This window comes from Antrostomus carolinensis, unplaced genomic scaffold (assembly GCF_000700745.2).
Source record: "Antrostomus carolinensis isolate BGI_N321 unplaced genomic scaffold, ASM70074v2 scaffold32974, whole genome shotgun sequence".
Classification (NCBI taxonomy): Eukaryota; Metazoa; Chordata; class Aves; order Caprimulgiformes; family Caprimulgidae; genus Antrostomus; species Antrostomus carolinensis.
Window position 1 is genome coordinate 9,183 of NW_010309263.1, and position 19,187 is coordinate 28,369.

General features: G+C 36.6%; 1 protein-coding gene across 1 annotated transcript in view; it reads left to right on the plus strand.

Moving 5' to 3' along the window:
* Positions 1-3,444: 3,444 nt before the first annotated feature.
* Positions 3,445-19,187, plus strand: part of MSH2 (mutS homolog 2) — a gene marked incomplete at its 3' end in the record, with an annotated part of 23,252 nt that continues 7,509 nt past the window's right edge. The window contains exons 1-6 of the mRNA XM_010166062.2: positions 3,445-3,519; positions 5,164-5,306; positions 6,457-6,656; positions 12,052-12,161; positions 17,746-17,869; positions 18,946-19,096. Coding sequence (XP_010164364.2) covers positions 3,445-3,519; positions 5,164-5,306; positions 6,457-6,656; positions 12,052-12,161; positions 17,746-17,869; positions 18,946-19,096 — 803 coding nt within the window. The remainder of the gene's footprint in view (positions 3,520-5,163; positions 5,307-6,456; positions 6,657-12,051; positions 12,162-17,745; positions 17,870-18,945; positions 19,097-19,187) is intronic.

The window sequence follows — 19,187 nt, forward strand, 5'->3', positions numbered from 1 at the left end:
GCAGTGGTGTTTCTCTGATAGAATTCTCTATGATCAAGTTGAACAGTTGGACAGAAAAGTTGATCTTATTCTGCAGTCATAGAAAACCTTTATCAGGCAGAGAATACAAATGTATGCTCTTCAGAAGACTTGATTGTTGTATAGCCAGGGGAGTTACAACTTTTAAGATCTTCTCAAAAGTTAAGTCAGCTTCTCTTGTAAAAGAGTGCATTTTTAATTTGATTTCAGTGTTAATGCTTTTTTCCTTCTGTCATGGGGGATTTTTCCAGTTTTTCACCATGAAAATGTCTACCAGAACTTGGGATTTTAAGTTACTACTTTGTAGTAATATTTTTTAAAATATATATATATATCTACAGATATATATATTAAAAAACCCCTCATGATTAAATATATATATTACTGATTATATATGGATCTAAGTTTCATAATATGATTAAAAAAAACACGAAGTCCTTTTCCTGAGCAGAGGTCCTTGGAGGAAGTGTTCTCCTTCCTGCGTGCATGGAGAGGCACAAAACTGGCCAGGGTTTTGCAGGATGTTAGTGGAGGAGAGACTAAAACCCAGGTGCTTTATAACTCATCGTGTTGTACAAGTCACTGGTTTGTTAAGTTTTCTTTTTGTGCTGGCTGGTCCTGCTCAGGTGTTAAAAATATTATATTCATTCTAACTCTAGTCTTTTATTGTAATGTGTTAGTTTAGTTATTATTTTTACAGACAGAATTCTTTTCATCCTTCTATGAAATCTATATACAAATCAAGGAAACATTGATTAATGTTTTCCCATTAACTTTAACTTCTGTATTGGCTCTGTAACAGCCTAGTAATATAATTAAACCCTGCTGACAACCTCTGTGTTGTGACAGTTTTGAGTGCAATAACCTTAAAATTGTGATGAAAAATGCTGCATAAATGTAGCAAAGGAAGAAGCAATCTCTTCTGATGTCAAATGAGATATAAACCTCAGTGGGATGGAAGCATTGTGATGAGACTTGGGAAAGTGTGGGCCATTTATTAGATTGAGAAGAGATTTTTGTCTTTTTTTTGGTGTGGAGTATTATAGAGTGTTAGCCTTTTGTCTGTTATAGTAGGTGTGAGAGGTGCCTCTTACCAACAGTAACACACAGGAAAGGATGAAATGCTTTCAGTTGGATTTCAGAATATCTAACAGAAACTTGGAGATAGGTGGGGTTTTTTTCTGTCTCGAAGAGCATGCTAAGCCTAATGTTACTTGTTATTGCACAGAATTCAAAGCTGATCAATAGCCATGGTTTTGAATAGTAGAGGGGAAAAGAAAGGGCATTATCATTTACAAGTTCAAGAAAAGTGTTTGTGTTGCTTTTCAGTTACGTTAGCTGAAATTTTGTTTGCTGTTTTTGTGGTTTAATTTGCAAATTTAAATAACCATCTTGAAACAAAGATTTCATTTGTGTTCTAGTCTGGTGTCACTGGTTATAATTGTTTCTGTTATATTTACTGTGCTGCCTTAGATTGGTGGTGGAAAGTTTAGCCTTATTTTCCTTTCCCTTTCAGCTGTGTGGCAGAAAGAAGTTATGCAATGTTGTCAGCTATTGTTTGATTACACTTTCTTGGATTTTTTTATTTCTTTTTGTATTTTCTTTTTTTTTTGTTTCCTCAGTCAAGTTTTATATTAAAAACAATCTGTCATTTGATTTCATTATTACTTGTGAGCATTAGGCATGGCTTATAGTTGCATTATCTTAATGTAGCCCTTTCTGTTCAGCAACTTTTTATGTATTCGTACCATACAGGAAATTGTTATGCAAAATGTGGCATGAACACAAGCCTGTCAGCCTTATATTCATGGTTGGCAAATACAGGAGGAAGAAGATAGAACAGTACTAGGAAGGTCATGAGATGTCAGTCTAATTAGCGTGGTTTTGGCAGAGGAAAATTGTATCATGCTGATCTGAGAACTCTTTGAACTTGTCATTGTTGTGGACAAAGGAGGAAAAAAAAATAAATTAGAGCTTTCAAAATGCCTTTGACAAGTTCTTATCCAGGAGGCTGTTGAACAAGCTGAGGGAGTCGTGGGATGAAAGTGAAGGGTTTGTTTGTGTAAAAGGCACAAGCGAAAAAAAAAAAACAAAAACAAACAAACCAAAAAGATTTTAATCTTGACATAGGTAAACTCAAGAGTCCAGAAGCTGCACTTGAGATATTCTGTAATGATCAGGATAGCAGCTGGCTAGTAAGGTACTGACACTTTTACAGGTGACACAAGTAAGGACCAAACTTTTAATGAAAACAAAACAGGCTGACTGATTGGACAGAACAGGGATGGTTTGGATTTTAATGAGAATAAGTATAAAAGCAATGTGTATAGAAAGAAAGAATGTATTCTGCCTGTGTTAGTGTTTTATGTGGATTCAGAAAGAGTATTGGCCATCTGTGTCAGGTTGAAGGCAGGTCTCTGTGCAGTTGCTTTTTAAAGATAGGTGCAGTGATATTATAGAAACTGTTGCTGCTGGTCTTTTCTGAGTGCAAATTTAAGTTTCAAGAAGTGATTCCGTATGTGTACAACTACCAGGATTAGTGATTGTGTAAGGACCTCTTGGAAGAGAAACTAAATGCTCTGGCCTGATACATAAGGTATCAGAGAGCAAGATGGCATCTACTGTAGAGGACAAACTTGAATTTTGCACATTCTTGCTTGTCTGAGATTGGTCATAAAAATCAGAGAAAATAGTTTTTATACTGGAAATTTTAAAGTGGAAATCATGGAGTAGTCTGTAGCTTAAGCAGGTTGGATAAAACCACTGGACCCTGGCAAGAGTAGCATTTTTCTAGATTAGAATTCACTTTTATAATTGGATAAGCCCTCCAAATGTGTGTTGCTTTCTAGTACTTTTTTTAAGCGAAGAAAGGGTGTTTTAAACTAGAACTTTGTGCACCTTTGCAGGTGAGAAAATATGGAGGTATTCATAACTACTGCCCCTTTATGGATTGATGTGTGGTTTGATAATTGAGAAGCAATAAATAGGTTTACAAATCCTGTATATCACCTGGGAAGTGAGGGGACATATCCTAAGAACAGCGTAACCTCTTGTGTGTGTTTGTCGTGACCATAACTGCTAAAGGCCAAGCGGGGTAACAGGGAGAACATGGGAGTATGCTTTCTGGGTGAATTTTCATTGAATACTGTCTTGGTTTTGCCAAAGGAATTGCCTCCAGATTACAGGACTAAAAATGACCAAGTTACTTGGTTGCTTTGAAGAGGAACAAGTTGGCAGATACTGCCTGTAGTTTCAGTAAGCTCTGATAGGGCTGGAGATACTTTGAGGGGAAGATCTGCATATGGGATTTATTCCTTCTATAATCCCCTTGGGAAAGTAGGCAGACGTTTGGTTTGTGGGCTTATATTTAGGCTGTTAAGCAGTTGTATTGGATGTCTTTGGGTTGTTTCAGTTTTTGTTTTTAACATGAAAAAAATCTGGTCTTTACAAAATGTGTTTGGTCACCAGTCGCTGCTGGCACTTCTGAGAAAAGTTTGTGAAGTGAGTCCTAAGATAGAACTGCTATGTAAATTTGGGGGATTTTTAATAAAGGCAGCAATATATTAGTTGTGACAGAATCTGTAATTCTTGTTATTCCTCCAAAACCTTTGACAGAAGTCTGAAAGCTAGAAATTATGCTCAGAAACACCAACAGGCATCAAAATTGGAAATTATTTTACTATTATTACATTTCTTATACAAATCTTGTTCTGTGTTCTTGCGGTAGATATCTCAAGTATGTTCCTGTCTCCTTCTCCCCATCTCTGTATGCATGCTGAAACTTCAGTGTATCTTTTAGAGATTCCTCATGTTTCCCGTCCTTTTTGGAAATGAAGCACTATTATGGGTCAGCACTGTCAATCTTTAAACTTATTTATTAAGGCGGTAGTTGAATGGATAAATGTAGAGGTAGGGTTCCTGTCTTGTCTTTTTCATTGATTTTGTTTGGTATAATACAGGAGGTTCACTGGAGTGGTGTGGGTAGAACACTATTTACAACAGAAATGTCATTCCTTTTGAATTTTTGGATATAGAAATGTACTTCTACCTGTCCAGGGGGTCTCTCTCTTGTGTTACCTTCAACAAAGGCTTTGTTTCTTGAGTGACTGTCTTTGCTAATTATCTGAGGCAGTGTACCTTATTAATCTCTGTGTATTGCTTCAAGTGTCTAGCTCTCTGCTGAACACTGCGTGGTGTAATGCAGAGGTTACTGCTTTCAAAATGACAAAATAAATTGTCATTGCCAATGCAGTTTGCAAATACAAATGTTCCTGTTATTGAAACTGATGCAGTTTTCTGACACTAAGTCAGACAGTAGAGATAATGTGGTAAAAGGTATCCTTTCTCTGCTTGCATTTCTCTAAATGAAATTCACTTCCCTGATGAAGCCAAGATACTGGTAGATAGTATGTTAATGTGATTAACCAGAAATCAACACATTATGTCATGTGTAGAGGTCTCTGAAGTGGGCAGAAGTCTTCCTTCGTATTCCTAAAGTGTGACCAAAGAACACTGAACTCTTTGGCATTCCAAAGTGAACAATATCTGACTCGCTTTGTTTGACTGCAATTGCAAAGTAACCGCTGCAAAAGAGAAAGAAATGTATGAAAGTTCTCTTACATTCTAGTGGGGAAAAATATAATGTAGTGCTCTGTTGCTTCTCATCGAGATTTATGCCTGTTTTCAGCACTTAAAACATAGTTACTTTTCAATTAAAAAAAAAAAGTCAGGGAGCAGCAGCATCAAGGGCAGGGTACGCTGGGAGTCAGTGATGACAACAAGGCAGGTAGAGACAGTACCCTCATTGATAAGAACACAGTCCTCCAATACTTACATGAGGCAAACAGGGTATGTCTGGTGACAGTAACGAGGTTCGACCAGCAGTCTGGGTCTCCAGGCCAAGTCTATGGTGATGATCTGAGATGAAGCAAGGAAGTCAAGTCAGTGGGTCACGGTATGGATTGGTCAGGTGCATAGCCAGGTATGGGCATGGCTGCAGCATAGTGCAGGTGAGAACCAAGGATAAGGGCTTTAGTTTGAATGCAACTCCTGAGTGAAGATGGAAGAGGCCACAGACAAGGCTTCTTATACCTCTTCCTTACACAACTCTTCACAATGGTCTTTGCTAGTAAGATTTGCTTTTAGGAATCCCAAGCGCTTGAAACAAGTGGCAAAGTCTGGAGTAAAGAAGGCACAGCCTCGTTAGAGGAGGATCAGGTTAGCAAACATTTAAACAAATTGGACACACACATCTGTGGGACCCAAGGAGTACACCCAGAAGTGCTGAGGTAGCTGGCCAAGGTTATTGTGGAGCTAATCTTGATTGTCTCAGAAAAGTCATGATACTTGGAGGAGGCTTCTGACGATAGGAGTGACATTTGCTTTCTTCCAATCATCAAGAAGGGCAAAGAAGACTATCCAGGGAATTACAGGTTGGTCAGCCTCATCTTCCTCCTTGAGAAGGTGATTGAGCAAATAATCCTGTAAAGTGTTGCTAAATGTACTAAGGGAAGGATGGTGATTGGAAGTAGTTGGCATGAATTTATGAAGGGAAAATTATATCTGACCAACCTGATAGATAGCTGCCTACAACAAATTAACTAGGTCGTTGGGTAAGAGGAGAGCAGTGACTATTGTTTATCTTTACTTCAGCAGGCTTTTGTTATTGTGTCCCATTACATCTGATGAAGTACAAACTAGATAAGTAGACAGTGTAATGGACTGAAAACTAGCTGAACTGCTAGGCTCAAAGGATTGTGATCAGGGGCGTGAAGTGCAGCTGGAGGCCACTCACTATTGGTGTATCCCCAAAGTTGATATGGGGGCCAAATTTGGAGATACACAAAACGTGACTGGACACAGTCCTGGGCAGCTGGCTCTAGCTGACCCTACTTTGAGCAAAGAGGTTGGAGTAGTCAGTGTCCAGAGGTGCCTTCCAACCTCAAGGATTCTGATTTTGTGATCCAGGGTTGCACAGCTGCGCAGTGTCAGTGTTGGCTTTGACCACAGGCAGATAAATTCTGCCTAGAGTGTTTTTTTTTTTCCTACAGTGTGAGTTTTTCCTACTTATCTGTTCTTTCGTTGACTACTGAATGACTTGTGGTGCAGGGAAAGGATTGATCTCAAAGTAGATTATGAGCTTCAACATACCTACAGAATGGATGTTGGCATTTACACTTGAAACAGTTTCACTCTAATGCTGTTTATTAGATACCTCAACTGTTAAAAACTACAGAGGCATAGCATAGGCTAAATATCCTTGCTTTCTCAGCTCGTGCATTGTCCTAGTTTCATTTGTTCTTTTATCAGGGAAGCTGACCAATGGATACAGCCATAGGATAGATAGAAACTGCCAGATAAATGTTTTCACTCTAATTAGTGACATAAAAGAATTATAGACCATGCCATGTTAATCATTGTTATGAATTTATTCTTTAGGTTGAATTTGGTTGAATCTTTTGTGGTGGATCCAGAGCTACGTCAGTGCCTTCAAGAAGATCTCTTACGTCGCTTCCCAGATCTTAACCGGCTGGCAAAGAAATTTCAGAGACAAGCAGCAAACTTACAGGACTGTTACCGAATGTATCAGGCTATTAATCAACTGCCTAATGTTGTACAAGCACTAGAAAAACACGAAGGTAATTCTACCCCTATCTATTTTCAGTGTTTTATACTACATTGATGATGCAAAGAAATAGTGTGTAGACTTCTGAAGATTAGTTTTTTGTGTGTGTACTTTTGTTGCAGGAATAAAGCTTAAAGACATTTGAATTTGAAATGAGATGAAATTCTGAAATACCAATCAGATACTTAAAAATAAACATAGCCAAATCTTTGCACAAAAAAGCATTCCAATTAGTGTGTAACTGAAATACTTGAACTGGTGGGTGATGGTCTGATAATCTTTAACGTCAACTTGTTGCTAAGAATTCCTGACCAATTATGTGTGTATTATGATCTTAAAAACAAGATAACTATTCATACAATATCGTTATGTTCCTTTTGAAGACACTTTGGACTTTGAGTTGTAATTAAATGCAAAAAACCCCTAGTTTAAGCATTATTGGAATAATTTGAATGGTGCTTTTTTAAAAAAAAATTGTAATGGTCCTGTATTTGATAAGAGCAACGTGGCAGGGTTTCTTCTCATCTTCATTGGCAGGAAGCTTAATGCTATGACAAGTCTAGAAAATACAGAGGTTGCTATTTCTTTTCCTTTTCTATGTGTTACCAAGAAAATGCAGAATAAGATTAGTGTCAGCATAACAGGGGGGTGATTTAATACAGCAATAGCAGTCCTAGCCTGTCAGAAAACATATTTTTGTAGAAGCCTATTAATTTGTTTGAAAATCTCTTTGCATAAAGCAAGCACCAAACCTTAAAGGGAAAAAAAATTTTAAATGGTTCAGCTACAAAAATTTTTCCTGTATTTAAGTAGACATATTATGTCATACATATTAAACATGTAATATTACCCAGTATTTAATACTTTTCTGTACTATAGTTTTATGACTTCAAGAAATGAAACTTCTTTTCAAAATATTAATCTTAAATAAATTAATTAATTTTTGAATGCTGACTCTGCTATTTCTAAAAGCAGTTAAATCTAAAACTGGCAGATAAAACTTTTTTTTTTTTAAGAGCTGTGCCAAGAGCTGTGCTTTAGCTGCCTCAGTCATGTCCATTTGGCTTTTCCAAACAGGCTCTGCTTGTTTTTGCCTTGGCATGGAGTTCTTGAATTTCTGTCTTAATCTTGAGGTATTAGTTTAAAATGCTTGCTTTCTGTCTTTACTTCTTTTTTTTATTTGTTGTTATTTGGATCAACAGAGTTTCTCTGTTATAACCTTGGGGTAGGAGAACAATTCCATTTTTAGAAGTTCTGAGGAGCAAGCTGTGTAAGGCAAACTGCTAAGCTCACCATATGGAAAAATTAATAGACTGCAAAAGGTTCTTGCTGTTTTACATGTGAATCAGTCAGCCTTACTAGGGCATTTATCAGCAGTATATCTGAGATAATTTAAATTAGGTGAAATGTGTCATTTCTGTTTTTCTTTGCGCTTGTATGCCCTTGTATAAAGTACAATAATGGTCTGGTAAGTTTGAATGTGTGTGACTGATTCAGACTGGATCTGATCATTTTCCTGTTTAGGACTGTAAAAAAAAATCTTTTAACTCATCAAGAGATGGAAAGTCAGCAAGATTTTTGATAATTCTGAGTATCTGTGAGTTTCAGAACTTCGTTTTCTCATGAATGTTTATGGGGAGATAGAGCTATTACACCGTGAAGTGATCAGCAGTGATTGCCTTTACCTCAGTATGAAGCATTGCTTTGTTGAGATACTTGTTTTTGTGGATGATGAAAGCTGAAGAGGAAGGTAGTGAGTGAACGTGACTTTTTATTTTTTAGACATAAGAAACCTGCATAAGACAGGAAAGGACTCTGAGTCATCAAATAATTTTGCTATTGCTGGCAATGGGAAACAGTTCGTTACTCAAATTGCTGGGGCATAAAATCTAGGTACTTACAGGGTGTCTGTCTTCAAGAAGCTGCTGAAGCATCTTCCTTCTCATCTCAGACTGCCACTCTTTATTTTAAGCCTGTAAATACACAGGATACAGGAATTTTATGCTGAGTTTCAGGTGTATCTTTATGATATTGTATACAGTGGTTTGAATATTAGGAATAAATTCTTTCCTGTGAGGGTGATGAGACACTGGAACAGGTTGCCCAAGGAAGCTGTGGATGCCCCCTCCCTGGAAGTGTTCAAGGCCAGGCTGGATGAGGCTTTGAGCAACCTGGTCTAGTGGAAGGTGTCCCTGCTGATGGCAGAGGGGTTGGAACTGGATGATCTTTAAGGCCCCTTCCGAACTATACCATTCTATGATTCTGTGAACACCCCCTTACTGCTTTTGGAAGTACCTCTTACTGCATGTTCCAGTACTTTTCTTCCCATGACTGTTGCATTGGTGTGTTGTAACCATGTAGTGATCAAACTTGGCTGTTTCCCATCGTTTGTAATTTCCAGCTGATTGTTCCTCTACTCATAGTGAAAATTCATTTATCAATGTGTCATCTTACTCACTGATAAAGTTTACTTTGTTTCTATTAGCCCAGTTTTCAAGGTTAGAGATGTTCCTGATTTATTTTGTTTCAGTTTCATCTGCTGCTATCTTCCACATTGTATATATTAGTGAATTTTATAAGCAGCCTTCTTTTGTGCATTAATGTCAGTAATTCACACATCTTAAAAAGATAAAAGTTTCTGTGAGCCGTGGAGGACCTGTATTGATAATGTTCTTCCAATTTATTAATCTTTTGCAAATCTGTGATGTCATCTTTACCTGCCTCTTGATCAGTCATGAATCTTGCATCTTAGGACCCCATGTGACACTGTATGGAACACTTCAGAAAAGCCCAGATGAGGTTTACAGGTTTCCCTTTGTTTTAGGCAGTCAGTTATCTCAGACAGATGTTGTTCTATACAGGTATGATCCACTTCTAGTAAACCCATACTGTATTTTATCCCAGTTTCTGTTTTGCTCCTTGTTCTTTTCCTCATGATTTTTTTCTAAGAACTTTTGTACCATCCAAATGGCTGACTTAAGTTCATTTAGTCATCAAGATATGTCTGTTTTCCCTTGATAGAATAATGTCAGTTTTCATACTTCTGTTTACTGCCAATCTAACTATTTAAGTTGAAGATTAGTGCTTGATTTTGATTTCTGTACAACGTTTGAAACCGTATTAGTAGTGAAGTCTTTAACCCATGTAATAAACACTTATTTGTGCTTCAATAAGTAAATTATGATTTAAATTAAAAACTGTACCTGGGAGCAGATAGGCTTTGTAATCGATATGCATCTCTGCTGTTGATGGTATGTAGGTCTAATATTCTTTCTCAATGGTTAGCTTACACACTAATAATGTTGAGTAGGTGCAAAAGTGGTTTTTTACCATGTATCTTTTATATGAGTTTATGAACGCAGATGCAAGACAAGTTGGAGTTTAACTTAGAAATTTTCAATGGTGTTTTTTGCTCATATTCTCTTAATGCCAAGTGTTATGCTTTTAAGGAAAGCATAGACATACAACTTTTATAAATCCTCAGTATTCACTGACTCTACTATTTTACTTCCTTCAAGTGTTGGATACTGATATGAAGTTGGATTGAAAGTGTAAATGAATTTTGCAGTGTATCAGTTTGAACCATATCATAAATATATGTAAATATAATAGTATTTTGTTTACTTAATAAATCAGTGTTTTCTAATTTTTGAATGTCACTTCTTCCTATGGTGTCTGAAGATGTACTCTTCAAAATGAAGTAATTAAATGGTATCATGAAACTTTCCTTCTTACTGCTTTCAAGAAAAGAAATTGTAATTGCTACTTTAAGTTCAAGCAAAATAATTTTTCATTATTCAAGAATACTGAAGACCATTTAATTGTATCTGCCTTGCACTCTGTCAGCTGGTGCACTGGGACTGCTAAGGCCACTCTGAAGAATGGATGTGAAACTTCTTTTCTGTTCTTCAGTCTCTTCCCTCTTTACTGCCTCCGTTTATTTTCTAGGTTGCTTTAGATTTGTCTTCTTACAGAAGGGGTGAAAAAAAAGGTGTGCCAGAGAGCAAGACATTTGGAATAAAAAGTAAACTGTACTTTATTTCAGACATTTCTTAGTTTTGAAGATTTTTAGTCAGCAGAAGACTTGATTTTTACAAGTTCAATAGTTTTTATGCTCTATTAATAGATACTTAAGAGTTAAGAGCTTTAACTTTAAAAGCTTAGGGAAGTGGGGAAGCAAAAAGGCGGAGGAAGAAAAGGAAACAAACCAAACTTTTTTCTTTCTACTTCAGTTACAGTGCTGAGAGAGGAGAGAGATTCCCTTGGGTAATCAGTTCCTCACTGTGTGACTTTTATAAATTTGTATGGAATTTTTTTTTAGGAAAGATTAGGACACTTCCCCTGGTCTGATAAGAAATTGGGAGGCTCTGGAATAGCCAGAGCTGACTTCTGTGTTTCTCTGGTAATGTGCAAAGCCTTGCCTGTAAACATCGGAGGCAAATACTGTAATTCTGTACATAATCCAATTACTATAAGCTCATAGTATTGGATTCTTTTTTGAGGTGTTTTGTGTAAATCATATAGTCAATAATGCTAATCTTTCTGTCATTAAATCCTAACTTGAAGTAGCTGCAAAGATTTAAACATCCACTTACTGACAGAGCATTTTCACAGCTGGCTGCTGGATAGGTGGTTCTTTATAGGCCTGAAAAAAATACCCTTTCACAAAATTGGCAAAATCTGTGCATGCTAAATTAACTGTGAACTGCATTTTGCATTTGATGTTCATGTCCATGTTCTGTGGACTTCCAGCCAGTGTGCTGTGCAGTTATACTTGGTGCTACAGAGTATCTATGCTAACAAGATACATTGGAAAAGACTAATTTTGATGACTTCCTGGTTAGTGGAAAGATCAGTGACTATAAAGATCTGTCTAGAGTGGGTGGTATTTTTTAAGGAAGACAAAACCAAAAATCGTACACTTCCATTTCTATTTGTGTCCACATTGCAACCGACTAAATACTCCCAATTTTTGGTCATTTTGAATTAAGAAAAATTAAAAACTCTTGAGTGTGGATGATGAGACTTCCACTTTGTATCTTTAAAATTGCTTGCTGTAGAATACACTTTTTATAATAAAGCTGTTTCAACTTTTTATGTGCAAGAATAGGTAATGTTTGGGCAACAGGTTTGCTTTCAAACTGTTGTTTGTCTGTAGTTTTACTTATGGTAGAAGAGAATTAATACTAGCAGATATGAAGAAAAATGACAGAATAGGTACAAGCTTAATCAGAATATAAATTGGATAATGCCAATTTCAGAAAAAGATAGGCATATGTCAATGAAATAATCATAACTGATCTTAAAATAAACCAGCTATATAGTTGAGCTGTTTATCTTGGATAAGTGAATTCTGGTAAAGTTGTGGGGTTTTATGAATGATAATTTTTCTTGTTTGTTCTTAACAGGAGCTCACCAGATGTTGTTGTTGGCAGTATTTATAACACCTCTTAATGATATCTACTCTGACTTCTCAAAGTTTCTGGAGATGATAGAAACAACATTGGACATGGATAAGGTATGGGTTGGTGTGTGGGAGGGGGTTTACTTAGCAATTAAAGTTTCTTATTGAACTTTGCAATCTGCTCTACGCTCACTAAATTTAATTGATCATCTATATTAAGTAGTTGATGATACTGTAGCTGTGGAATATATGAAGACTGTTATTAGTATAGCAGTTGAATATCAAGAGGATATTCATTCACTGACTGAACATATCTAGCCAATGAGAAAATGCTTTGGGTACATGGATGCTTTGTACCAGAAACTCTTTTATAAAACCTCATCAGTATTAAAAGTGGGGAAGTTCTGTAACTTTTCTGCTTCTTTGTATTTTCAAAGTTACTGTGATAAGTCTCAAATCTAGAATGTAGCAAGAATATGTTTATTACATATTTCTCTGTTTCTGTAAAGTTCATTAGACTTGATTCTCCTTGGTGGTATTAAGTCTTCATAACTAACAGTTTGCCTCTCTGAAAAATGTTTGACCCTAGGTATAAATACTGATTTTACTTTCCAGCGTACAGACGTTTCTCATTAGAGAGAAAGCTGCTACAATTGTCTTAGCCTTGCATCTACACTTGCTTATAAAATATTACTGATTCTAGGACTATGCTTGCAAGGGAAAACTGACATTTTTTTCAGAGGAAAAATTGGCCAAAGAAAACTGGAAGCAACATTGCTGTTTCTTAAACATGTAGTGGAAAAGACAAGAGATGAGTATAAATAACAAATTTATCGTTGTTTAACATTGAACACTTAGGCAAAAACATGAGCCATTGCTTAACTGGGTGAAACAATGCCAAAGCTTTTAGTGAATTTTGCACATCATTTTTTCCCATTATATTTGTTTGAGTATTGATGAGACGCATTTTGAAATGTATATGCTTGGTTAGAAATGTGTTTAATGTTCCTTTCTCAATAAGATGTTTCAGTCATTTTGGAAAACTTGATAGGCTTTTAGTGTCGTTAAGTGTGAATCTCAGCTGACTTGTAGAAATAAGAGATCTACCTAACCATGTGCCAGGCATGGTAGTATGGGCAAGGTGTTGAACTTTGGAAAACTACAAGGGCTTTAAAATTTTGGCCATGCATATTTTTCTCCAAAGGCAGAAGCAGTGCTTTTTATCTCTTTGTATTGTGTACGCATTCATCGACTGCGTTTTACTGTTTAAGGAGACTGTTTGATTGACATGTTGCTGTAATTTGTGATATATGTTAATGAAGAAATTTATAGCTTTATACTAGTTACAGACCATCTGTTGATGCAGTTTGTATGCCCTGGGACTCTGGTTTCTTTAAAACTAACAGCTGTTCTAAGCCTTCACCCTTCGTAGTCCAGCTCTTCAAATGTCTTTTCAGCTTCTATGTTCAAAATGTTTTGTTGTCCTTCTAAACAGAATAACAAGTCAGTTATTTTTAATCAAGTCCCATAGAATCCAGTGTGTTGGATTTGTTTTTTCCCCCCTTCAAGATACTGGAAAATGACTGTAGATAAGCCAAGACTGTTTGTACCATAAGAATAAACCTTGTCTGTATGAATGTTAAAACTTGAACTTTGACTTGAAATTCCTCTTAGATTTTTAGGGAGTTCAAACAAAATAGCCAGCTTGGTTGTCAGTGTAATTGAAGGACAGGTTGTCATAGCAACTAAATTATGTCAATAATGCATTCTAATATAAAAAGAAACTTTAGGTTCAAAAAGTGTGGGATGTGGTTATTCATTTACCTAACTGTAATAGAAGTTGAGAAGCTATCACTTCCATTTCTGTCTTTCACAGAATCATAAGGGGCCTTCGAAAAACCATCTATTCCAACCTCCTCCTCAAGTCAGGGCAACTTCAAAGTTTGTTAATGCTTTTCCTATATAGTATTTTGGTTTGAGTATTAAGAGCATAGCCTTTTACAGAAAGACTTGTTTTTCAGATTAGCTAGTTAGCTCAACATAGTCTCAAAGCCTATGAATTATTTGCTGTCACCTCATTTATTTGAGCACCCTTTGGAAATGTGACTGACTTGGGTCTTATTTCATGTAAGTAAACTCATGCAGGTATGAAAGTGCTGTTAATGCTGTGATTTTAAGTCTGCTACTTACCACATTAAATATTTCATACTTTGAACATTCACTTCAGAGTAGCTCTGAGCAGAAACTTACTTAAAAAAAAGCAGTGTGTTTAGTAGAACAAAAGAGAATGTCTAGCTGCTTCTTACCCATATTGTGTTAAGGATTTTACTTATAACCCTTTGCATGACTTTTGCCTGTAAAAGGCTAAATATAGAGTGAAGATGGTGGCAAGAGTGTTCAGAATCTGTTGGATTTCCTTAATCTCTGAAATAAATTTAACATTTGTATTTAATGCAGTACTGAGTTGTAATTTAGACTTGAGTGCATTTCAGCAATCAATATATTGATGAAATGTCACAATGATGTTGAGTATTTTTATTCTTTTGAGGAGATGAGAGAGGACTGAGTTGGGTTCACTGGTATTTCCTTCCATTTTTCTGGTGAGGTGTAGTCTTCCAGGACCATAACTAATGGTAGATTCATTAGGTACAAAGCACCAAGAACACAAGTACCACGTTACTCTTAATGTTGTCCTGACAGATTGTTGGCCATGTTCACACTGAGGGCTGTGGAAGAGAAAAGCAAAAGTTTGCTTTAAATTACTTACCTAATTATAGCTGAGATAACTACTGTAGGAGGAGCACAGCTTGAGAGGAATGAAGACATTAATATAGTTGTGAGTGCCTGATTTTTTTACATATTAATTAACAGCGCTAGTTTTTAATATTTTTAGTAAATGATAATAATTTTACTTCCTTGGCAGTTTAGCTAAGCTTTTAATTTAATTTTTAAAAATTTTCTCTTCACTTAATCCCACTTGGCTTTCACTTGGAAAGTGTGGTAAAGATGGAGCAGTTCTGTTTGTCACTTGGTAAAGGGTTACTTCATGAGACTTGAGTGAGGAAGGAACTGCCCTATAATAGTTGGGGTGTGTAAAGCAATATATTAGAAGCTGTTTTCAAATCTGGATCCTACACATTTTTAAATACAGATTTTTCAGGCTAAGGTAATGGAATATAGGCTGCTAGATGTCCTAAATACTTTGTATCTACACCTGGAAAAGCCACCAGGCACTTACCCTGGGGCTGGAGTGCCTGGTCTGCTGTGAACTGGTTCTTGAACTGCTACAGTCCATAACCCAGGCTATTAATGTAGACAGAAGCTGAAGTAATTTTACTTTAATGCTCCTGTCATGAAACTTCATGGCAATTTAGGATTTATTTCTTGCACACTAGCAGCCTCTGGGTTCATTTGTCATCACAGGTCTGTTGGAGCTGTAATGGAGTTATCAACAAGCACATGAAAACTAACTCCATCCCATCAGACTGCAGGACTGGTGGTGGGTGAGGCAGTAACATAGCTTTTTTGGATGTTATAAGCTGTAGCCACCCATGGATGTTCAGTTGCACTGCAATGAAAGCTTGTCTGCAGCAAGGAGGCCCTAAAGGGTGGAAGTGCTGGGCATGGCTTTGGTTCTGGCCAGCCTCTCTGACATGGCAGCCTGGGTGAAAGCTGGAACCAACAGCCAGTCCGGGTGCCCTGCTGAGGCTGGCAGAGCCTTATGGGTCCTTGGCAATGTTACCATCCTTGTCCTCAGGTTATGGGATTTCTGGAGTTTATTCCAGGCTTCAGGTAATTCTTTGAAGCTGTGAGACAAATTTACTTTTCACCTGACTGTCAACCTTGGCTGTCTCACGAAGCCAGCTGTGACAAGGGCTGTTGTGCCTGGCGTTTGCATCCCAGCCTTTCCAGCTTCTGTTTCAGATCCAGGATCTGCCCTGCGGAACGAGGAATGGTTGTTTCTGCTGTATGCTCTGTCAGAGGTGTTCATTGCTGTTCTTTTTCCAGAGTGAAGGGAATAGGAAGAACAGGCCTATCATCTGGGACATAACAGGGAATGAATTTGTTCTTACCCCTTTCTTAATGCCTCCAAGTTTGAAAATGGTCCTCTAAAATCTCATAATCCATTATTTTGTGGTGTCCATATCTCTGGTCAAGCAACTGGAGAACTTTGCCACTGCAGCGTGTTGGCGTACAGCACAACTGTAACTGAAACGTCAGGCTGAGTGAAATGCCTTGCAATGCTGGTAATTACACAAAGAAAACAAGCACTAACACTCCAGTTTTCCATGATGCAACTTCTGTGGAGGATCAGATTATCTGTTGGGAGAAGATAATTCTCAGAATAAAGTAGCAATCTTTTGAATATACAGTATGATATGCAGTTCCTTCATATGATGGTTTACTTGTCCTCCCATACCAAATTAAAAATATATAGGCCCTGTGGCTTTCCTCTCCAGATTGCATTCCCAGATCTTTGTTCCAAGTTGCTGCAAAACCTGTGAGTCTTCAGTCTAATGTTTTTAAAATTGTTTTGATGCACTGCATATTTCAAGTGCTTCCTGTGCTTAGTAGAACAAGGTGTGTGTGGTGGTTCTTGCATTTACAGTTCCTGTTGCTCAGTGTTTTCTGGAATGATATTTTATTGTCTGGGAAGGAGTAAGGGAACTGTGAACCTCTTTCCTCTTCTTCCTCACATACACTTGTGGGTAAAAGTGAAATTGTATGTAAACCACCATCTTGTTTCAGTGTGTTTTGCAAAGTGTTGGCAGCTGCTTTGTCCACAACTTTGCAGATAATTCCTCGCTAGAGGAAGCTTCATGGAAGTGTTGTTTTGTTGTTTGTTTGGGGTTTTTTTTAACTTAATTAGATGAAATATATTACTAATATGTATCCAGTACTTAGAGTGCTTAGTTTCCATGGCAGACAACAATGCTAATATTTTCTTGATTGTAAAAGTTTGTATATTAATAATCAAGTTTCTTTTATTTAGCAGTTATAAGTTGTGCTTGCAAATTAAACTTGAGGCTTGTAAAGTCATAAGAAACACATGCCTGGCAGTGGAAGCATGGGGAAGAGAGAGAAAAAGATGAAATACAACTTACTTCATCTGTGCCTCTGAAAATGTATCTTGGAAGGAAACGTGTATGCTTTTCAACTCAGAATAACTGGGTTGAAATTGGATAGGATTTTTGGTGATATTATGTATGCTCCTTCCATAACCTCTTGAGTGTGTTTTGGGCAGGAATTACTGTTTCAGAAACTTCTGTTTCCAAGGACTTCTTGTAGCACTGTATCCTTTTACACTCTGTCTTGATTGGCTGCCTAAGTCCAGGCTAGCATACGGATTATGTACATAACAATTTCATTTCCTCTGACTTCCCTTTTTTTCCTGCCTAGTGCTCAGTTATTTGTGTGCAAAATTGAGACAACTCAATTTCAAAGTAAAGGAGTCCGTTAAATTGGTATATTTTCCTTGTATAATATTTGAGAAAACAACTGTTTGAGATGTATTAGTTTTGTAGTTGAATCAGACACCAGTTATCACAAACAGTATTGCATTACAAAATTCTATATATAAAAAATAAATTGAATAAATTATTAAGTAAATTCATTTCACTGTGTATGATCAGGGAGGTGATTTTTTTTTTTTTACTTCCTATGTTAATGTGAATTTTTTCTTGTTATTTTTCCCTAGGTGGAGAATCATGAATTTCTTGTCAAGGCTTCTTTTGATCCTAATTTAACAGAATTAAGAGAGAAGATGAATGAACTGGAAGAAAAAATGCAGTCCTTTTTAAAGAGTGCAGCCAAAGAACTAGGTAGGGTATGAAACTACCCTTGATTCTTACCTCCTTTGTAAAATGTTTTGAGATGAAATGATGACAACTGGTATAAAAGAGTTAAGGGATGTTTGTATTACTTTGTTATTAGTTTGGGGTGACTTTAGTTATCACAGTACAATCTGTTGAAAACTGAGTATTTTTGGCTTATAACTTGGCCTTTTTTGTTTTTAAAGATGGCATTCCAGAATATTTCAGAAATTATCATGTATCTTGCAAGATATTGCAGAATTCATTTTGTAGAAGAAACTCATCTAACTCTTGGCTAACCCTAGTTCTATTTTACTTTCTTTGAGGATATGCATTGAAACTTATTTTTTTTCTTTCCCTGTGCATCCCCCTGAGTGTTCATTCAGGACATGCTATTTTCCTTTTACAATTCTTTGCACAATGTAATGTGTAAGCAAATGAGACATTTAAGGAATTGATTATCCTATGCAAAAAATTTCCATGTTCAGCTGATTAATCTGGCATTCAAAGAGCAACTTAAAAAGAAAAAAAAAATTAATGCAAATATGTTAAGGAAAACAGGAACACCATAGTTATTTTAGGTTAACACCTTTAAGGGCTTGCATATTTTTGGGTCTTAAGTTTGTTTTTTTTTTTTTTTAGTGTAAACAAGATACATGGATGAAAAGAAGGAAAAACCAACTTGTGTAGGGATGGAATGAGAAATCTCACCAGCAGAAGTTTGTGTTAGTAAAAGGATCACAAGACTACGGATGCTGTGCTTACAGCAGCAATACAGAATGTCCTTGCAGTGGGCTATAAACATTTTTCACATTTCTGGAGAATCTGTAGTAATACAATAATCGCGAACCTACTTTGGATATGCAGTTGGAGAGCATATCCATGTCAGAGCAGAGAATGAATCAGTAAGCTTCTGTTAGGTCTGGGTATTTCTTACACCTGTACAGAACCAAGAAAGTATACTGAATAGCATATCTGAGAGAGGCTACATCATACAAACTGGGGATTAGTGAGCAGAGATTGCACAGGCTGTAGGATTTTCGATAATACAGTTGTTTTCTTTTTTCTTTCTTTTCATCTAAAAGGTTTGGAAGCTGGCAAAAGTATCAAACTGGAAACAAATTCACAGTTTGGACATCACTTTCGAATAACTTGCAAGGAGGAAAAAGTGCTCCGTAACAATTCAAAATATGGAATAGTTGATACACAGAAGAACGGTGTGAAGTTTACTAACAGGTATGAGATCATCTTGGTAGGTTTTCAAGCCTGTTGTGAAAGAAGCAGAATTGTCCCTTTCTTTATAATTATGCTGGTAAACTGGTTTCCC